The 22,361-nt window shown below is 44.8% G+C and overlaps 1 protein-coding gene across 3 annotated transcripts in view; it reads right to left on the bottom strand.

The window, feature by feature from the left end:
• Positions 1-22,361, bottom strand: part of AFF3 (ALF transcription elongation factor 3) — a 564,045-nt gene that overhangs the window by 106,086 nt on the left and 435,598 nt on the right. For all 3 annotated transcript variants that reach the window (XM_058667512.1, XM_058667514.1, XM_058667513.1), the window contains exon 12: positions 3,245-3,296. In XM_058667512.1, the coding sequence (XP_058523495.1) occupies positions 3,245-3,296 (52 nt within the window). The remainder of the gene's footprint in view (positions 1-3,244; positions 3,297-22,361) is intronic.

Raw genomic sequence — 22,361 nt, 5'->3', positions numbered from 1 at the left:
CTTACTGTATGCACACTTTTCTCCAAATAGTCAATTGTATGTTGACATATTTTTTCTCATTTAAAAATGCAATATTTTGGGCCTGGCATGGTAGTCTAGTGGCTAAAGTCCTCACCTTGCACGCACCAGGATCCCATGTGGGTGCTGGTTTCTATCCCTGGCGGCCTTGCTTCCCATCCAGCTCCCTGCTCGTGGCCTGGGAAAGCAGTCGAGGACGGTCCAAAGCCCTGGGACCCTGCACATGTGTGTGGGAGACCCAGAAGAGGCTCCGGGCTCCTGGCTCTGGATCAGCTCAGCTCTGGCCATTGACGTCACTTCGGGAGTGAGCCATCAGATGGAAGATCTTTCTGTCTCTCCTTCTCTCTGTATAATCTACCTTTCCAAATTAAAATAAAATATTTTATTAAAATGCAGTATTTTTATGAATAACAAAAAAGCAAAAAAAAAAAAAAAGAAAAAAGCCTACTGAATTTTCTAACACATATCAGGCTTGGGAATGAGGCATTAGTCTTGGTTTTACAAATGGAGTCATTGACACAGAGATAGCAGTTGGGAGGTCGAACTGGAACCCTGGGAGAGGGCTGTAGAGCTCTTCATCATGAAGCTAGACCTGTGCCTGTGTCCTTACGAGCGCAAAGCAATGGGGAGAAAAAAAATCAGGTGGGAAGGATTCAAATGCCTGGGGCTGAGGACAAAGGGGTCTCGGACAGACAGCTCCTGCAGGTATCTTTGTATTACAATGGTTACCCAAGCTATCTGAACACATATTCATAAAGGCAAGCAGGCATGATGTCAGAGAAGGTTAGGCATCTCAGTGTGCTGTATTCATTGGGTCAGATGATGTAAAAGAAGTTTTGGGTTAAGGTACAGAATCTGATTATATCTGTAAAACTCGTTGTAATAATACCCTTAACTCATTTCACAATGGCAGAGAAACGAACTGTGTGCATGCGTGTTGTATATGTGCATGGATTCTATACGCTTGCAGTGAAAAGCCATATTCTGGTCTTGGGGAAAAAAAATCTTCATCACCAACCTTCTAGGAAAGTAAAGGGAATTACAGCTTTGTGATTACATCAGGGAAGAATTACAGGCCATGGCAGGACTACCTCATACAATTAGTGTTGCAAAAATGTTTATCTTGAATTACAAGACAAGAGATTACTGCACAAAAATTACTCATATAAAAAAGAGGAAGGTGTGTACACACAAAAGGATCAAACACAGAAATAACTGAACTGACTTGTATATTCACAATATGATGTTATCACTTGGAAAGCAGCACCTGATAAAGCAAAGCAAGTTAACTATACATTCTTAACTGCCTTTAGAAGTGTGCCGGACAAGGCCTGGTGAGGGAGCCTAGTGGCTAAAGTCCTCATCTTGCATGTGCCAGGATCCCATACGAGTACCGGTTCTAATCCTGGCTGCCCCACTTCCTATCCAGCTCCCTGCTTGTGGCCTGGGAAAACAGTCGAGGATGGCCCAAAGCCTTGGGACCCTGCACCTGCGTGGGAGACCTGGAAGAAGCTCCTGGCTCTACACTTAGGATCGGCTGTTGCAGGCCACTTGGGGAGTGAATCAGCAAACGGAAGATCTTCCTTTCTCTCCTTCTCTCTGTATATCTGACTTCTCAATGAAAATAAATCTTTAAAAAATGTATACTGGACAATACTGATAATGAGCTTTCACTGTATGTGTATTTTTTTTTTTTTTTTTGCTGGAATTAGCACAGGAGACAATTTCTAAATAAAAAAAAAAACCTTGCTAGATGAATTGGTCAGACTCTTTTCCTAATTTACACATTTGATACAACTTAGTTCATAATAAAAGTTTGAGACTCTCAGTGGGGAAAACATGAACTCATTTGCTGTTAGATAAATTTTTAAAAATCCTTGAAATATTTCATGGTAAAATGGAGTAAACAGGTGTTTTTTTTTTTTAAAGCGGAAACTTTTTTTAGAAATTCATTCATTTTTTTAAATGTACATTTGCCATGAACTTTTTGAATCCCCTCATAGAAGTAGAATCAAATTTAGGAGAGAGGCTGTGCTATGTGTTGTAGAGATCGGCTGTGGTGGTGGTGGTGGGCATCTGACTGCTGGGCATGTATGCCTAGAAACAAATCTACCCATCTCTGTAACACAGTACCCCTGTTCCTTTACTGGGATGTGCTCCACATGCAAGTCTGGCTTCTGGACTCACAGATCTGATGCTCTGACATCTCGCACACTGCCAGCAACCTCTTCCATGAGCTCACGGCCATGTTCATTCATGTTCCTAGAGATCTTTCTCAGACCTGTGTCTCACCGCTCGCCTCGTAGCATGCTACTTGCAGGTCCGCACAACGAACCACCTACATAGCATTTCCTGATACCACTGCTTTAAATTCACTATCCCCCAAATCAACCGAATGGCTTCATTTGCATTATGTGTAAACGGACATGGTAAAAAAAGGCCTCTTGGAACTGTCTACCATCACCGTAATCCACACTTGACAAAACACAGCACAGGTGATGAGAAAAAGGGAAAAGAAGTGTGGGAAAGATCCATCTTTTCATGTTTTCAAACTTGCTTTAAAATACAAACATTTTCTGAGATGCAGAAAGGAAATTGACGAACGTTGAGTGGATGTTTTTTCAACATAACCGCTGAGCAGAAGAGTATTTATAACCCCCGACTGATGTCTTGAGCTGATAAATCAACACCAAGGGAGAATAGTTCGGGCACATTTATCATTTAAGACAAACAGCCTAGATGGAGTATGATTTTTTTTTCATCATTTTAACTCACCCCTATGTTTGCTCCTTCTAGATGTTAATAATACCTGTATAAGACTTCTCAATATTTAATGTTACTGTTTGCCTATTGCATTCTGATGAGATTAAAATCCCAAGTTTGAGTATCTGAAGGCCAAATAGCTTCGAGGAGGGAAAAAAAAAGGCTCAATACCCAATGAGGCCCAATCCTAGTTAATTCCTTGTAAATACTCATTGTTGGTCTCCATGATATACAAATGAAACCATTAAACTGTTAGGGAAAATGAAGGCCAGTCTATCTGGACAGACTGGCCCCACTACACACAAGTTCATTATTCAGCAGAGCAAAACCAGCCTCCTCATGCTGCTCAATTCATAGTCTGTAACACCCATCCCATAAGCCACAGGAAAACTCACTCACTACACGAGACAACATTAATGCCTCTGCAGGCATCCAAGACATGGCCATGTGAAAGGCAATTTACCTGCTCATTCTCCTCTTCATCACTGCTTAGCTTCAGGTCATCTTCTAGCATTCTGAAAGAAAGAACAAAGAGGGACAGGCACTTAGCAGGTTCAAAATAACACAGCAGCACGGCATCACTTTTTACTGGAGGAATACTTCAATAATCTATCTGATTTCCTAACTTTTTTCTTTCTCCTTTAAGCATTTTTTTTCTCCAAATGTATGTTGGAAGAAGCAGAGAGTACGATGTGAAAATTAACCTTATAGCAGTCATACGAAGAGGTGTCTGATCTCAAGAAAATGAGGGTACTTCAAGAAGTTTTTGGAAAAGGGAATAAAAAGATACGTTTGGGTGCAAAGAAAAAAACATTTCAAATCCATCCCCAGCTTCTTATAATATGCATTCCATGAAGACCCCAAGTATGCATGGATTTCAAGAGTTGTTTGCAGCAAAATAAGCATCTTTTAATTTGATCTCTCATGAACTTTGTTCAGAAGTCTCCCAGTGTATTGTTTTTCAGAGTTCAACAGGGGTGTCCCCCTGGAAAGCGCTAATTCCACAGTCACTTGTGCTCAGTGGACCTGTCCCAGGTGTTGTGTCATGTCCAAGAGTGTTTACATTGACAGTGAGACCCCTGTGATGGTGCTAGTGGTTCCCTAAGAAGACAGTGTGAGGCTTCAGATGGCATCCTTCTTTGGTCTCCACTCCTTCTGCCTCGGCACAGGACATCCTCTGCACTGCCAGGATGTAGCAACAAGGCCCTCACCAGACACCGAGGCCTGCTGCTGGCTTTCCTGACTCCTATACTGTGAGTCAAGTCAACTTCTGTTCTTTAGTAATTGCCCTGCTTGGGCATTTTACTAAAGTAATAGAAAACAGATGAAGATGTTCATATGGACACACGTATCTGCATTTCAGACTGCATTTCATTTCTACTTCTAACAGGAAACAGACTGGCATAGGAAACAACTAAGAATGTCATGCTACAATTAAATATCTGAGACAACTAACTTTATCAACAGAAAAAGTTTATTAAGCATTGGGCCCGGCGGCGTGGCCTAGCGGCTAAAGTCCTCGCCTTGAAAGCCCCGGGATCCCATATGGGCGCCGGTTCTAATCCCGGCAGCTCCACTTCCCATCCAGCTCCCTGCTTGTGGCCTGGGAAAGCAGTCGAGGACGGCCCAATGCATTGGGACACTGCACCCGCGTGGGAGACCTGGAAGAGGTTCCTGGTTCCCGGCATCAGATTGGCGCGCACCGGCCCGTTGCGGCTCACTTGGGGAGTGAAATATCGGATGGAAGATCTTCCTCTCTGTCTCTCCTCCTCTCTGTATATCCGGCTTTCCAATAATAATAAAATCTTAAAAAAAAAAGTTTATTAAGCACATTGTTGGAGGTTCAAGTCCAAAATCCACTGACCCTATTAATCTGGCTTCAGATGGGGGTCAGTGGGGAGCAATGCTAGACTAGAGGGAGACCTAAAGATAGACCAGAAATTACAGTAGCTGGACCTGAGCTTGGGTCTCTACAACCAACCCTCCTAACAGCACACCCCTAATGACCGAAGGACCTTCCATCACAAGTCACCCTCAACCCCAAACATGCCAAGACTTCCCCAAAGCATCACCCCGGAGATCAAGCCTTTAATATACAGGCCTGTTTGGGACCCTCAACATCCAAACTAACATCCAAACTGCAGCAAATCAGCAAAGCAAGAGGGAAAGGCAAGTGCAGATTAAGTGGGAGTTGGAATCTCTGGCTGTGTCTTTGCAAAAGCAAGGCAAAGAGTGATGGCCTAAGGGTCAGAGGACAGAGTCTGAGCCTGCTCCTCCATACACTAGCTCAGGACCTATGCGTGGCTATCATATCTGGCTCACTGGGAGGTGTGCGCACACAGCCCTGTGTCTTGTGTACCCCAGGCCTTTTTTCCACTGAGGAAGCCTGCTTGTGCATCCACCCAGAGCCACCCCCTTATATGCTCTCTGAGCCTGTCCTGCACAACCTCTCGCAGCCCTCAGGCCTGGCTGAACCCCGGCCTCAGAACGGCAGCTGTCATTGCTAGATGGGTGTTTGTGCCAGACCAGCTAAGCACTTCCTAGACATGAGCTCACTCACTCCCCTCAGCCACCCCTCCCAGGTGGGAGCAAAGTACTGCTGGGGCTAGCCTGGCGCAGGGTTCAACACATGGACTCATGGAGGCCACGCTGCCCAGGGCGAATCTCAGAGCTGCCACTCAAGCACTAAGCGACCTGGTACCTTCTTCCCAGGGTTTCCCAGAGAACGCATCTCACAATTCTTGCAAAGTGCTTAGCCTAGGGACCTGGCAGGGAGGAGCATTCACTCAATGCTCATTTTGACTAATTGGTCTTTTTTTCTCTTTCCCCAGCGAGGTAACCAGGCCTTGGAACAAGTGAAAAAACTGGCGTGGGTACAGCAAGTCTGAGACAAAGCCATCTTTGTGATCTTGCTTCAGGCTCAAGCCATTTGCTTTCCTCTCGGGCCTTTGTGAGAAGAAAGGTTGCTGTTCTCTAGAGACCTTGGAGGGGAATATATTTTAGGTCATAATTGCTGCCATAGTAGATTGGCCTGACGGCGCTTTGTGTACACAGAGCATGGAAAACCAGCCTGTCAGCTCCAGCACATGGTGAGCCTTGCTGGGAGCCAGGGGTTGGTCCTGCAGCCAGGAGTTCCCCAGCAGAGCCTGCTGCCTGATGACAGCAGTAGGGGGTGTTGAAATAAAATAGACGGTGAAATGGAACTGTTAGAACGGCGGTCAGGGAGCAGAGGTGTAGGGAGGATTGGATCCACGACCTCAAGGCAGACAGAGCTGTCCAGCCATGGTCAGGGTCAGGGACACACCCTGGGGAGCACCTCCTGGTGACTTCCTAGAGCAGTTTGCTGCAGTGAACTGAGAATTGGAACACTAACAGGGCTTCCCAAAGTGACATTAAGGGACTGACAGTCTAACCATTTCATATGTTAGCCAAGAGTTTCAAGTGACTGTGCCATGGTATAATCCACTCCCTGACACAAGGAGCCAAAGGGCCCAGAGGCTCTGAGCCAAGAGTGTAGATGGATTCACACATGCACCCAGAGACAGAACCTGGTGTGAGCTCAGAGGAGGAAGGGTGACAGGAGCAGTCTCTGCCAGGACCCTAGAGAGCTACCCAGGACTTGATATGATTAGAGCCTGTCCCCCAAGGGTGGTGGGGAGGCTGTCCTGTTGGGAGGCCATCTAGCCCTTCAGGCCTGGATTAACCCCTTCAGGGTGGCTTGTTACAAAGCGGGGACCATCAAGTGGCCTTCTCTGCATGCAGCTGGATCCTTCTGCAGGTCTCTGCTTGCAGGGAAGAGGGGTTCAGGGCAGAATCCTGGCAGCAAGCACCCTCCAGCCATGAGAACTGTTAAGTGAAATAAAACCCTACCTCAGATATTATTAGACAACACAAAGTGCAGTAAGCCAAGAACCAAAGACAAAAATGTGGCTTGTAGGTTTGCCATATGCTATCTACCTCAGGCAAACTTTTCTCTCCATGCAAGAGAAAGACGTACGAAACAGGCCTCACTACCTACAGGGAATCACCCTCTAAACCTTAGCTGTTAGCTCCTTTGTGTGTTTATGGTGTGATGAACACACAGCCTTGGGAAGCAACTGTCTTCAAGCACCAGCTCCACTCACATTATAATCTACTCAAACTTGCCATTGGACACTTTTTTTTAAAGATTTATTTATTTTTATTACAAAGTCAGATATACAGAGAGGAGGAGAGACAGAGAGGAAGATCTTCCGTCCGATGATTCACTCCCCAAGTGAGTGCAACGGCCGGTGCTGCGCCGATCCAAAACCAGGAGCCAAGAACTTCCTTCTGGGTCTCCCACATAAGTGCAGGGTCCCAAAGCATTGGACCGTCCTGGACTGCTTTCCCAGGCCACAAGCAGGGAACTGGATGGGAAGTGGAGCTGCTGGGATAAGAACCGGCACCCATAGGGGATCCCGGCGTGTTCAAGGCGAGGACTTTGACTGCTAGGCCACGCCGCCGGGCCTATTGGACACTTTTTAAATGGTTTAAACTTACAATGCTCCAGCACCTGTAACTCCAGAGCCTAGCTGCCTCATGTGAACTCCAGTGGCTCTCAGGCAGGGGAAGATTTAATACAAATTTTGCAACTTTATTATTTTTTTAATTTTATGATTTAGTTCCATAGGCTCTGGGATTTCCCTTCTTCCCTCCCCCTCTTTGATTCCCCCAATATTATGACAGCAGTATAGCCCTTCACAAACAGTCCTAAGTTTGTCACTGTCACAGAGCCCAGCATTCTATTGTCAAAATACACTTAACAGTTTCATTGGGAGTCCATCTTTGATTTATAAGTAGAGATGCACACTACATTGTATCTTTACATCTGGTTATAATGGACCCCAGTACACAGTTACTATACATCTCGTTATATGAAAAGCCATAAAACAGAATCAACAACAGGAGGAAAATAGGAAATTTACAAGAACATGAATTTAAATAACATGCTACTGAATGACCAATGTGTCTCTGAAGAAATGAAAAAAAAAATCAAAAAATTTCTTGAAGAAAATGATGCTACTTTATGATCTATGGGTCAGTGAGGAAGTAAGAAAAAAAAACTTTCTTGAAGAAATGAAAATACACAAAAATTTCAAAACCCATGAGATACAGCAAAAACAGTATTGAAAGGGCTATTGATTTCATATCTTGAATGAAGGTTGTCTTATATCAGAGAGAACACATGATACTTGACCTTTTGGAATTGACTTGTTTCACTGAGCATGATGGTCTCTAGTTGGGGCTATTTGGCTGCAAATGGTAGAATTTCATTCTTTGTAATGACTGAGTAGTATTTCATGGAGTAGCCGCTTCACAGTTTATCTACTCCTCCTTTGATGGGCATCTAGTTGTTCCCATGCCTTTGCTACTGCAGACTGTACTACTGTAAACACAGGATTACAGATCCCTTCCTCATGTGCAGATTTCATTTCCCTTGGACATATTCCTAGAAGTGGGATAGCTGAGTCATACGGCAGGTCAATTTTTAGTTCTTTTAGCACCCTCCATTCTGATTTCCTTAGTGGTTGTGCTAGTATACACTCCCACCAATAGTGAAGCAGGGTACCTTTCTTCCATTCATGCCTGCAAGAGTTGTTAGTGGAGTTCTGAATGTAGGCCAATCTCACTGTAGTTAGGTGGAATCTCAATAGAGTTTTCATTTGTATTTCCCTGACAGGGAGCCTGAGCATTTTTTTGTATGTCCATTAGGCATTTGAACATGTTCTTTTAAAAAAATGTCTTCATTTCCTCTGCCCATTTCTTCACAGGGTTGTTTGTTTTGAGTTTCTAAGGCTCCTTGTAAATTTAAGATATTAGGTCCCTACCGGTTGTGTAATGTGCAAAGATTTTCACTCATTCTGTTGGTTGCTTCTTCATTTTGTTGTTTCCTTTGCAACTTCCTTGCCTGTATTTTCTTTGCGGAACAAGGGACAAATTTTATATGTTAGCTGGTGCCCATAGTTTTGAGGCCAAAACTGCTCAGGATGCAGAAACAGCAGATTACTCTGAACAGGTGGCCAAATGCTTTCAATACTTGTCTTTACCCTGCTCAGGTATTGTATACGGGCACAATAACTATCTTCAGATGGAACAGTGGCCATTTCACAGAGCAGTGGTTTTTAATTAATAGGATTTCCCTCAAATTACTTGCCATTTGGGGCCCTCAGCAGTGAGCAGCCCTTCAATCCTTTAAAATTCATTTCATTTAGCTTCATCTTTCATGGCTTTTCAGAAATTTGAGTTTTAATTGGGTTGTTTGATTTTCAGATTTGTTTCCATAGCAGGTGCTACTACTGTCTCCACCTACTTGAGATTTAAAGCTCAAGACAAATGTTTATGGATCCCTATTAACCATATTCATGTATGCAAATATCTACTCTAGCAATTAGCATTGCTTGATGACCTATTTGTTATGCAGGTACACCACTCCATAGGCCTCCCCAAAGCTAAAATCCCCACAGCCTGCAGCATGGGAGGGAAGTGAGACACTTCATTTCATTCTTTCTGAAGTTCACTGCTCTGTCAGCATTGATGCTACTGTCTGCCTAAGGCTGTTTCCATTAAAAAGTGAGCATCTTCCTCCTTGTGATGGGAAGAACTCCCAGAGCTCATGTTATTTCAGTGAGCCAGGAGAACAGCTGCAGAAGGGCCGCTGAGCCCGTCCAAGGCACAGAGAAGCAACAAACTGGGGGCACGTGAGACATTGCCAGGATGAAGTGGTGGTCTAGGTACCCAGGAGTTTCCAACTCCGATGTTTTCAGATGCAGTGAGCGCTCTTGTTTTTGGAAGCAATTTTGGTTCACAGTGAGTCGCTGTTTGCTCACACCTTTCCTCATCCCTGGGTTTGGGTGTCAGTGAAAACATGGTCATCTGCTTCTGCCATCTCACGGTGGGTGCACCGTATCTCTTCTGTTTATGGCCTGTTTTTCCTACGAGGTGATTATTTCCGACAGTTCTTTGTGTCTACCTGCTGCCATTTCCTACCTTCAAAGACACTCACAAAACCCAATCTATTTAGGGAATCTGCCAAATTCTGAAAGGAGATGAACGCGTGTGGCTGAAAGATCTCAACCAATCCATTGAGCTTCCCAGTAGGATCCGTAGCTCTATATTAAAATGAAATAGACAGAAGTGGAAGGAAAAGGGAAATTGACCCAAAAAAGGAGACAGCAGTACCTGTGCATGGGGTGGTGGCCTGGGCCTTGAAATGGCAGCTGCCTGGCCAGCATGTGGATCTCAATTCTGTCCCTCCCCAGCTCTGTGAATGTGGGCCAAACTATCTTCCCTCTCTGGATGTTGCCTTCACATTACTCAGGCCAGAGCTGGTTCAAATGATGTCCCCCTCCTCTAGTTGCTCTGCAATCGATGGCTCTGCACTTTACCAATAGGTAGAAAGTCCTAGAAGGCTGCAGAGAAATGAGGCACTGGAGATGATCTGATCCAACATAGTATAAAACTAGCATGTTGTAATTGGAGCAAAAGGTGCTAAGATCTAGCAGCAGCCAGGAGCTCTCTGCGAAGCCCTCATTTCCTCCTACATAGGTGAGAAATTCCGAATGTTTTTTTTCTAAGAATTCAGCAGAAAATGGATGCAACGGTGCTTTTAGGCAGCGGAAGGCTATTATCTACAGAATGTGTGGCTACCCTGTGGAGAATTTCCTCATTCGATGTAGTAAAAAAGATACGCGTATGTAAATCTGTAAGGTGGAGGAGGCTTCCCTGAGACTAGGAGCAAAGGCACTACCCAGATCATGCCCTACTTTCCATGCACAGGAAAGGCCATGTCCACTACTGTACTGAGAGATGATGCCAGCCTTCCAATTGGACTGGAAACTCTAGAAGCATTTCTTCTTCTGTTACACATCATCCAGTCAGCTTTAGATAGCCCTTACTTTAAAAAAACAAAAACACTGATTTATTTGAAAGAAAACATGACAAAGAGAGGAAGAGAGAGAAAAAGATTTTTCATCTGCTAGTTCGACTCCCCAGATGGCGGCAATAGCTAAGGCTGGACCAGACTGAAGCCAGGAGCCAAGGACTACATCTGAGTCTCCCATATGGACTGCCAGAATCTGTTCACTTGGACCATCTTCCGCTGCCTTCCCAGGCACATCAGCAGGGACTGAGATCAGAAGCAGAGCAGCTGGGACTTGAACAGATGCTTCCAAATCAGATGCCAGCATCACAAATGAACTTAATCAGTGCAGTTTTCATTACTCTTTAGATTCTTCCTAACGGAGTGAAAAGTGACCCCCCAAACTCACGTCTGATGGCCTTGGGTGGTTAATAAAATTATATAGACATATTCGTCTAAGCGGATCTGCAAACAAAAGTAGATGACATACACACTGGTCATCTCGATAGTGGAAAAGCAGCTGACAAAATTTAGTAGTACTTTGGGATAAAACACACTCAAAAAACAAACTAGGTAAAGAAAGCAAAATGCAGGCCACATCTGACAATACCTTAGCTTACGTGGTGCTCAGCGGAAAAAAAAGGAGAAACTTTTCCCATAAGACCAAGAACAAGAAGAAAGTTTGCTCTCACCATTTCTATTCAGTATGGTACTGGACACCTTGGCCAAGTAATTAGAAAAGAAGAAAGAAGTAAAAAGCACCCAAAAGGAGAAAAAAAGTAGAGCAGCTTCACCTTGGAAATGATAACTACACTGAAAGAGCTCTACAGTCTCCAATTAAAAAAAAAAACTGTAACTAATAAATGAATTCAGACAACATAGAAAAAAATGCTGAACAGATCAAATACATAATTTGCCAGTGTCCCAAAGGAACTTCTATTAAGTTATACAGGCTCTGTTCCATGCATCCCTAAAAGTCTGTGTCCTTTCAAAAGTTTTCTGTTTCAACATGACTGTTCAGCTATTCTAAAAGGTACAGCTCTTCCCAAGCACCAGCAGGAAGCTGTGTTCAGAAGAGCATGAGGTCACACAATACTCTTCAAGATAATTAGAACAGTCAGATGGTGAATATGGGAGAAACCAAACGAAGTCACCTGGATGACATAGTCGTTATCAACCAGACACAGAAAATACCAGAAAGAGATACCCACACACAGTCGGGGTGTGAGTTACTAATCAGATCTCACAGTTTGTCTCTCACACGGAATGGGGCTTCTCCTCCCCCCTTTGTATCTGCTAAGAATCACTGTTCATTCTTTCCATCAACCCAGTCCACATCACTGGAATGTATCCAGTAAGGCACACACCTGTCCTTAAAGAGCATCTGGATAAGAGGGGACAGCAATAAGCACTACCCTGATGTTTTAGTGAAAGATTTATCTACTTGTCTGAATGAGAGAGAGTGCCTTCATCCACTGGTTCACTCTTCCAATGGCCACAACCGCCAGGACTGGGTCAAGTGAAAGGAAGACAGGAGCCTAGAGAACTCCATCTGGTCATCCCATGTGGGTGGCAGGGACCCAACTACTGGACCATCTTCCCTTGCTTTCCTAGGCACATAAGCAGGGAACTGTATGGGAAGTGGGGCAGCTGGGACTTCAATCAGCACTCAAAGGGGATGCTGGTGTTGTAGGTGCAGGTACCACAATGCTGGACCCACTCCTGTCTTACTATGGAAGGATAAGCCCTGGAACAGAGACTTGCTCTCGGAGACCAGGGGCTCAAGTAAAGCTGCCTGAAACAGGGTCTAGCCGTGCTGTCTTGAGGGTGCTAGGGAAGTCTGATGAAGTCTAGAAGAGACAGCCCACCGAACAGAGGAAGGTAACAGCCATGCCAGGAGTGCTGGAATGGGGGTAGTTCACTTTCCTCATTCCTCTTCTATTATTTTTTTCTTCTGAAAAGAGTACAAAAGGATACTTTAAGATTTCACTGAAAATTGGAATTAAAGTTTATCTTGGTGCAAAGGATTTTAGAAATGTGGAATATCATACCATACCCAAAACAAAACTAACCTCGTGGGACTGTTAAGATGTCTGTGTGTCCCATCAGAGCGGCTGAGTTCAGTCTTTGGCTCTAGCTCCCAGTTCTGGCGTCCTGCTGAGGCAGATCCTGGATAGCAGCAGGGATGGGTCAAGAAATTGAGTGCCTGCCATTTAACAGTGAAGCCCGGGTTGTGTTCCTTACTCCTGGCTTTGGTCCTGACCCAGCTCCCAGCTATTGCAAGCATCTGGGAGTGAAACCATGCGCACTCCATCTGCCTCTCATTCAAATGAACTAAATGGAAAAAAAAATCCAAATATTTGTATTAAAGTCAATACCAGCACACACTCCTGGATGGCTGTCTTTTGAGTGTACTGGGCTCCTAAAGACCCCATGCTGTCTGAGTTCAATGATTCATTGACCGATGTGGCTAACTGCAATGACACTTCTCTTGTGGTTTGGTATTCCACAATCTGTAAGCTCTAGCTTCACAGAGGTGTTGGAGGCAGAAACTAACCTGCAGCCGCAGAGGGCACACAGGAGGGCTCACTGGCAGGCATCAGAATGGGGTGTAATTTCTTAACCACACCTTGCTAAGGGCTGACCCTATATTTGTCAAGGGATGCCCGTGTACCTGGCTAGTCTAATTACCTTCCTGCCCATTTCTCTTGGGTGTAGTAGAGACACACAGTAAATTACTACTGTTGTTTGGAATTTTCCAGTTTTTTTTTTAAACAAATACGCACTGTACAAAGCATGTTGGTGGGCCCGGGGTGATAGCCTAATGGCTTAATCCTCCCTTTATCTGTGCCGGGATCCCATGTGAGCACTGGTTTGAGTCCTGGCTGATTCATTTCCCATCCAGCTCCCTGTTTGTGGCCTGGAAGAGCAGTGCAGAATGGCCCAATGCCTTGGGACCCAGAGGAGGCTCCTGGCTCTGGATTGGCTCAGCTCTGGCCACTGCCACCACTTGGGGAGTCAACCAGCAGACAGAAATCTGTCTCTCCTTCTCTTCATAAATCTGATAAACATTTCAAAGAAAAAAAAATCTTAAAAAAAATATAGGGCCCAGTATGGTAGCCTAGAGGCTAAAGTCCTCACCTTGCATGCACTGTGATCCCACATGGGTGTGGGTTTGTGCCCCCATGGCCCTGCTTCCCATTCAGATCCCTGCTTGTGGCCTGGGAAAGCAGCTGAGGACAGCCCAAAGCCTTGGGACCCTGCATCTGCGTGGGAGATACAAAAGAAGCTCCTGGCTCCTGGATTCAGATCGGCACAGCTCCTGACATTGTGGCCACTTTGGGAGTGAATCTCCTCTCTGTGTATCTGACTTTCCAATAAAAATAAATCTTAAAAGAAAAAAGTTAGAAAAAGCATGTTGTTTATTTTTTTTAGCTGGAATGGTAAATCTAACTGGGGAAGCTAAACATTCCGGAAAGAGTTCTGTGTCTAAGGGATTGGAGATCCTAGAACTGCCCCCTTCCTTGAACATCTCATAGGTCTCTGTACTCAGAAAAACCTAAGTGACAAACAGGGTTTCTGTGACTGTGAAAATATAAAAACCCCTTATCTTTTCCAGTGGGGGCAACTTAGGCCACCAGGGGAAGTAACCTTCTCTGAACAAACATGATTTTTTAAATGGCATCCTCCTGAAAGAATTACGGGTAAAAAGGGCCACTGCACCATCACTTCAATCAAAACAGCTATGCTTTAACCAGGATGCTTTCTCCCCAGAGGAAGATTCAGAATTCCTGTTTCCATTTGTTACAGGGACTTTCAGAAAATCAGCCTCAGCACTTGGTGTTGAAGGATCAGGTGTCTAAGACAGTACAGAAGCGAGGTCAGGGCTCCCGAATGCGGACACAGGATGCTCCTGGCTGTCCTCATTCAGCAAGGGACATTGCCTGGACCTCTTGGAGAGGGTTTCTGTAGTTAACCAAAGAGGAAATGAGATACTTGGCTTAAGTTTGGGATGTCAAATAATTGTCTGTGAATGAGTAAGCTGCTTGCCTACCCTGTTGCTAACTAACGGTTTGTTTGTTTAACTGATAATCACTAATACTAAGAAAGCACTGAATGTGGAGGGTCAGGGAAGGGCCACACATGATAAGATCTGTGTGTTGGCTGGAAATACCAATTTCCGCCTTTTTATAGCTGTTATTGACACGAAGAGAGCTGAGTCCTTAATTAAGCAATTTATTTGAACAGATAAACTAGCAGAAAAGAAAGCCAAGCATAATCTCCTAATTAGCAGATTCTTACCCTTTAAGTCACCACCAAGCATTTCCATGGCTTGACTAAGGCAGAGCCTAGCAGCATCTAAACTTTACTGTACACTGGAGTCCAGTATTTAAAAAAAATACTGATGCTTGGCTCCCACCCTACCTGTATCTTCTGATAGAATGGGTTCAGGATGCATGTTGGGTGTTCAGTTTTAAAACTCCCCTGGGGGCCCCCACAGCCAAGCACTGGGCACCACCTTGCCCAACAGAGATCTGGACTCAGCAGGAGCTATCGGAGGTGGTGAAGGCCTCTGGACCCTGGACTATGTCCCAGACTACAATTTTTTTTTTCTATTAGTAAAATGGAATCACAGCAGTGACTCAGAAGAGGCAATGAAGTCTTACAAAATTCGAAGCCTCCCAGGGGTTCTCAGTAACGGGCTCAGCAATAGCTGGAGTTCTTATAAAAATCTTTATCGTGGGGCCTTATTCTCACAGATCCATCTTACTGCGCTTAGACTGGCCACAGGCATCAGTATTTGATACAGGCTGCTATGGTCTTTCAAAATTTGTGTTCTTCCAAAATTTGTAAGCTGATACCTAAGCAGCGACCTGATGGGATTAGCCGGTAGGGCCTCTGGGGGGGATTAAGTCATGAAGGCAGAGGCCTAATAAATGGGATTTATAAGGACTCTTTATATTTGAGTCATTTTCACCATATAAGAACCCAGCCTAGCAGAGATGCTGTCTATGAACCAGGAAGTCAGCTCTTTGCAAACAGTGAATTTGTATCTTGATCCTGGATTGGCAGTCTCCAGAGCTGTGAGAATTCAGTTTCTGTTGTTTTTAACTCAGTCTATGGTATTTTGCTAGAGCAGCCTGGAAGAGCAAACACACAGTATTCTTAACAAATCTACTCTTCTGCCAGGACTGAGACCCAGTGTGTTAATTCTAACTGAACTATCACTTTCCCATGAAAGCCATCACCAAACCACAGGACACCACTAGTCAGCTCTGATCTCACTTTGCATGTAACCAGGGACCTGCATTAGAATTATTTATTAACTTTTCTGTTAATTAATAGTTTATTATCTGGCTCCATGTCTCCCCTATCTGCCATTCCAATAAGTTAAGGATGCTTGAAGGGAGAGAAGCCTGCCCAGGATAAGGCATAATCCTGTAATTATTCATAAGAAAGTGTCCAGATGTATTCTAGAATTCATCAATGGTTGTCTTCACAAAGCACAGGCACTGCAGGGGAATCAGATCACCTCCTGGCCAGTTGTTTAGCCTCTGGGAGTAAACACAAGAGACTATAGAGATGATCACACCCCTCCAGCTCCCTGCAGAAGTTGCCAGATTTTCTTCAAGACTCATAACAATAATATGCCATTTTTTTTTACTTGTCTGGTGGCAATTCAGCATCATTCTCCTCCTCTTTAAAGCAGCATCTTGTGTCATAGGGGCTAGATGCCTCCAAAAAGCACTGTCCAGGGAGGGTTTTTTGCTTAGAGGTCCCCAGAAAGGCACTTGAACAGGGCCTGGAAAATCAGAGTAACAGCAGCCACAACCTCTCTCAGGGTCATGGGCAGATGTCAGGTCCTGGTGGTGGGTTCCACACAGCCTTCTGAGAACATCTGTTGACTGCAGACACCTGAGAGGACCAAGAACAGTTTTCTGCCATTCTCCCATTTGGTGATTTCCTGCAATGACTTTCCAAGCTGATCTCTGATCTTAGCATGATTAGCTCTCTTGATGTGTCTGAAGCCACAAATGTCATTCTACTTGAAATTCCTGGAGTGGTCTCTTCCAGATCAGGCTAAGCCCAGCATGTACTGTCATTAAGTGCACCCATTCTGCAGTCGGCAAGTCTGATTTATGGAATCACAGCTGGACTCTGCCACATACCAGTTGTGGCAAAAATTATACACAAAATAGTTCTGCCTCAGTTTCCTAATTTGTGAAATGGAGGAACAAGAACACTCACTTCCTAGGGATGCTTGGGAATGATATGAGAAAATCATGTAAAATATATAACACCCGTATGAATTACTCAATAGTTAACATGATTACTGGCACTTTATTACTCACTGCATTTTGTAGCAGCTGTACTATAAATTCAGCCCATTTTACTTTTTTAAAAAACAGAGAATGTACACCTACTAATTTATAACCGCTTCCAATGAACACAATATAGGTTCTACAGCTTGTATGAGGAATCTTCAACAAGTTCATGATGGGCATTACAAAGACACACACATGAATTGCAAAAGTTTGTGTAGCCAAGTTAATTCCTTTTAACTCCATTTTCCCAAGAACTTCTCTGAGTATCCATATAAAGCTGAAAAACTCTGCAGCCTCAAGAGGGTCCGTGTTTACTAGGGATGGGGCAGTCATCCCAGATCACAGGAACACCACAGTGCACAGCACATCATTTTCCTTATCAGACTATCCTGGCCCTTGTATTTATCTTTCTAGCTTTGTTCTCTAGCTTTGCTTTTAAGACACAGCATCTTGTTTTTATCTAAGTTCTCCAATATACAGTAACATGTGGGACACAGAGTTTTCCAGAATATAGCAATATGTGGGACAGGAAGAACCACCTGCTTTACACAGGAAGCCAACAAGTCCAAAAAGGCCCAAGACCTATTAATTAAAGCTATCTTCCTCTGGGCTCATTTACTTGTTCCCTCTTCAATCACGCCATGACAGGAAAAAAATCACCTGCAGCTTCAGGCCATCCATGGAGTTGCTAAATGCTCCCTGCAGAATAGGGACAATTTTGTCCCATGCAAGGTGACCTAAATGACCCCTCTGGCTCCTGCGATTGTGGTGGGGACCAAGCCACAGCAGGATCACAGAGATTTACCCCAACTCCCCTACCAAGTGTTCCCTGGGAACTGTCAGTTTCTTGTGAGCAGAGTGAGGCTTTTATACTAACCCAGTCATTCTTTCTGCTGCCGACAAAATAAGCCGATCATTTAAATGCAAAGAAAGGAAAGCACTTGTATTCCATAGGGAAGAAAAAGCATCCTATTAGCTGCTTATTGGGCCGGGAGATAGGTAAAGGATCCTCAAACTAAGGCATTGTCATGAATTCAGCTGAAACACTATCACTCCTATACTCTTTTGTATATTAAATCTGCTACTTCCAGAATTTTTCATTATAAAGTTAATCCAGGTGGTCTGATGTTATAAATCAGAAAATCAGAGAGCCAAGAAAGAAGCTCACACACCGCGACACTAGTTTCATCACTTAAAAAACACACTGGTTACTCACAACCATGTCAATTCCATAATGTTGCAAATTGCTGTTGATGTTATGTCGGGACTCTTGGTTGAATGGGATGATATTCTGCCAGCTCTAACAACGGACCAGAAATGGTCTCCCCAAGAGACTGTTCAACCCATCTGGACAATAAATAGCTGGACTTTATACTTGGTATATGTTTACAAGAAAAGAATCTTGATTGAATTTGAACTGTAATACTGCATCAAGGTGGAGGAAGCCACCAGGGGGGAGGGGCGTGGGGGGATTCCCAGAGCCTATGAAACTGTAACATAATGCAAAATAATAAATAATAATAATAATAAAAAAAAGCAAGTAGGGTTGAAAATGAGGCCAACTTTACCACATGATTCAAGTGCATTTTCAGGTATACACAGTGGCTTTGGTGGTAGGAAACAGCATTTCCCAGTTGACACGGATCTCCACCCACCAATTAAATTCTTTAGGGTGCTGTTGGTCTTGAGCCGTCCAACAGTCCATGGAAGTTCATCCCCGCTGTATCTGTGGTAGAACAGGGTTCTATTTATGGGGCTGAAGACACAGTCCCCAGGACCAGTCAAGGTCATTCATGGAGAAGGCGTTGGTTGCTCTTCACCGTCTCCCACCAGGTATATTTGGGGTTTAGATAAGGAACAGTAAAACTGCATGACCACTCCGTTATCTCTCCAGCTTTTTAAATGTATTCATCTCTTCTGACTTTCAGGTAGCAGAAGGGAATCTCAAGTACAAAGAAACGAATTCATGTGAAAAAATTTCAGTGTGAACGCTTATTTTGGAGGCAGATTCTGACTGCAGAGTCTGCTGCTTCCGCTTACTGCTTAAGAAAACAGGCAGGCAAGTCATGATAAATTTAGTTACTATCCTTGAAGTCATGATATAAATCCTGCCCAAGTGGGTCTGTTCACTGATGGAGGACAGGAGACAAGAGAGGAAAGCAAACACCAGGCCCAGACAGACTTTCTGATTTTTCTATCTCAGATGAATCAAGAGTCCTGGGACACGGCTGTTAATTAAAATGGCAGAAAATCAATCGCTTTCAGGGCCAACACTAAATAACACTGGGAAGTAGGTGAAGTTCATCTCTGAAGACCCCTTCCCTGGCAGGGAAGCCCTGGTTTCCTCCAGAGCTCATGCAGTTGCTGCCAGGTCCCAGGCCTTGATCTCAATCCCAGACAATGCAAACTTTGTAAGTGCCACTTTCCCTCCCCTTTGCCATTTCATTTGAAAACCAGAGATACAGAGACACACAGATCTCCCATATGCTGACTCACTCACCAGGGCCCACAGAAGTCTTCTACTCTGAATTTTGGTCTTGCTGCGTTTCTATGCCTGATGCCCTCTCCTTATTCTCAGCTTTTATTTCTCCTTTCAAAAACCACTGTAGGGCCTGGTGAGATGGCCTAGTGGCTAAAGTCCTCGCTTTGAATCCCATATGGGCGCTGGTTCTAATCCCGGCAGCTCCACTTCTCATCCAGCTATCTGCTTGTGGCCTGGGAAAGCAGTTGAGGACAGCCCAAAGCCTTGGGATCCTACACTCGCATAGGAGACCTGGAGGAGGTTCCTGGCTTCTGGCTTTGGAATGGCCCAGATCAGCCATTGCGGTCACTTGGGGAGTGAGTCATCAGACGGAAGATCTTCCTCTCTGCCTCTTCTTCTCTCTGTGTATCTGATTTTCCAATAAAAATGAATAAATCTTAAAAAAAAACACTGTAGCTGCATTTTGGTGTGGCAGGTACAGCTGCTGCGTGCAAAACTAGTATCCCATATGGGTATCAATTTGTGTCCTGGCTGCTGCTCCACTTCCAATCTATAGCCTGAGGAAGCAGTGGGTGATGACCAGGTGCTTAGGCCCCTACTACCCACGTGACAGGAGCTGGGTGGAGCTCCTGGCTTTTAGTTGCATCTGGGGAGTGAGCCAGCAGATGGAAGACTGATCTCTCTCCTCCTCTCTCAGCTTCTCGCTCTTCGTAGCTCTTTCAAATAAATAAATCTCACAGAATAAAACCACTGCCAAGGGCATATCTTCCTCACGCTCAGTGATCTTTTATCACAAGTGCTTAGAGATGCACTTATCTTTAAGGGCATATCATCCACCTGTCAGAAGTTTCTGAGGGAAGGGCCCAGGCCTTACTCCTTTCTGACTCCAGCATCCGGGAACACGGATACTTATTTAACATCAAACACATCAGCAGGTGCTTCACGGTAAGAGGAGGCAAGATCTGTAGCAGGGCACAGAAGAACCTGACCCATGACTCCTGACACATGGGATGCATTTAAAGCACATCTTGAGGGAGCAGAAAAACCACGCAAAGTAAATTACAAAAGCTTATTTTAAAAGTAACAATTGGGGCCCGGCGGCGTGGCCTAGCGGCTAAAATCCTCACCTTGAAAGCCCCGGGATCCCATATGGGCGCCGGTTCTAATCCCGGCAGCTCCACTTCCCATCCAGCTCCCTGCTTGTGGCCTGGGAAAGCAGTTGAGGACGGCCCAAAGCTTTGGGACACTGCACCCGCGTGGGAGACCTGAAAGAGGTTCCAGGTTCCCGGCTTCGGATTGGCGCGCACAGGCCCGTTGCGGCTCACTTGGGGAGTGAATCATCGGACGGAAGATCTTCCTTTCTGTCTCTCCTCCTCTCTGTATATCTGGCTGTAATAAAATGAATAAATCTTAAAAAAAAAAAAAGTAACAATTGAATTGGTAACAATGATTGTTCTTTTGAGCTGTGTATTCACTTTAAAAACAAAATGATGTTAGGTCAGAATCAGACCAACAAGCAAATCAGAGTCTAGGGAGAAACCCAGGGCCTCTCATGACTCTGTGGCTAGTGAAACCAAAGTGGCAAGACTGAATGAACAGGTGAAATCATGCCAGAAGTGACTACAGACCCTAGGCTACTTTTTAGTCAGGTAAATGAATTCTTTCAATAGTTCATGGGGAAAAAAATAGAATTAAAAATGTGACTTCATTTTAATGCAAAACAATTTTTAAATCCATGCCTAGTTTGTGCTTAGGAAAACTGAGCTCAAGCAACTGCTGGTCTATTCTGGCCTTGTTAGATACTCTGTTACCATAATCACATTTGCCAGGGTTTCCCCACCTTCTATGAAATGATAGCTCTGCTCCAAACAACCCTCAGGCTGTGGAAGCACCAGGACTGGTCCCCAGATGGGCTGCACTGCTGCTGCTCACACCTCACAGGCACAGGAAGATGTTGAGAGGGACACTGTGCTTCCTTTCTTCCCTGAGGGTTCCCAATAAGACCTTCCAATATATCTGAGCCCAAATGATTTGCACGAAAAATACAGCCCTTACAGTAAAGTTGTGTCAAACATGCCCATGCCGCCTGCAATTCTACAGCCTGCAGTCTGGGGCCGAGTATGAATTGGGGGCACTCGCACTGTTAGGGTCCCATTCAGGATCCAAGCTATGTGCTTCCATGAGTTGTCCTCCCCAAAGGCGACCTCCAATGCAGATCAGGCTCAAAGGAATCATGCATTGGTCATCTCGGGTTCCTAGGGAAATTCTCTTAGCGTAGCAGCAATCAGGGCTGTTGTATGCAATCCTCAATCTATTTGGGGAATTTCATAGAGGTGAAGAGACTGACAAAAACCCAGACTAGAGGTTTACAATAAGCTTCGGTTGCGGTTAATGACACGCAACACTATCTTCAAAGGAGCGTCAAGCGGAGCCTCATCAGTGGTGGACTCCTCCTGCAGAAATACTTGTTCCTGCAGAACAAGCGGTCACAGCCCTCAGGAGGAGTGTGCTGGACAGTGGGTCACCTGCTGCCAGTGAGGGTGCTAGGATGTGGGTCAAGCCTGGGAAGCCCAGGATGGTGTGACTGGACGGGGAGAAAGTGGACTTGGGAAAGAAGCTCCTGAGAAGGAGCCTGCTTGTTTCACAGGGACAGCCATGGTGTGGTGGCAACTCAAGACAGGACTTAGTTTGTGTAACAAACAGTTGTAACAGAAAATCCAGAAAGCTTTAAGGATGTTTCTGAGCAACCTCCTCCTTTCTGGAGGCACACAGTTTCCAGGGCTGACAGCAGAGTCTGTGGGCAGGCATGGTGCCACCCTGACAGCTTTGCTCAGGCACAGGGTGGCTGTGGCCACTTTCACTGCCCTGGATTCCACTCTGTACTGAGATCTCT

This window comes from Ochotona princeps, chromosome 8 (assembly GCF_030435755.1).
Source record: "Ochotona princeps isolate mOchPri1 chromosome 8, mOchPri1.hap1, whole genome shotgun sequence".
Taxonomy (NCBI): domain Eukaryota; kingdom Metazoa; phylum Chordata; class Mammalia; order Lagomorpha; family Ochotonidae; genus Ochotona; species Ochotona princeps.
Note: the sequence above shows the minus strand (reverse complement) of the source record. Positions and strands in the feature narration are given on the sequence as shown.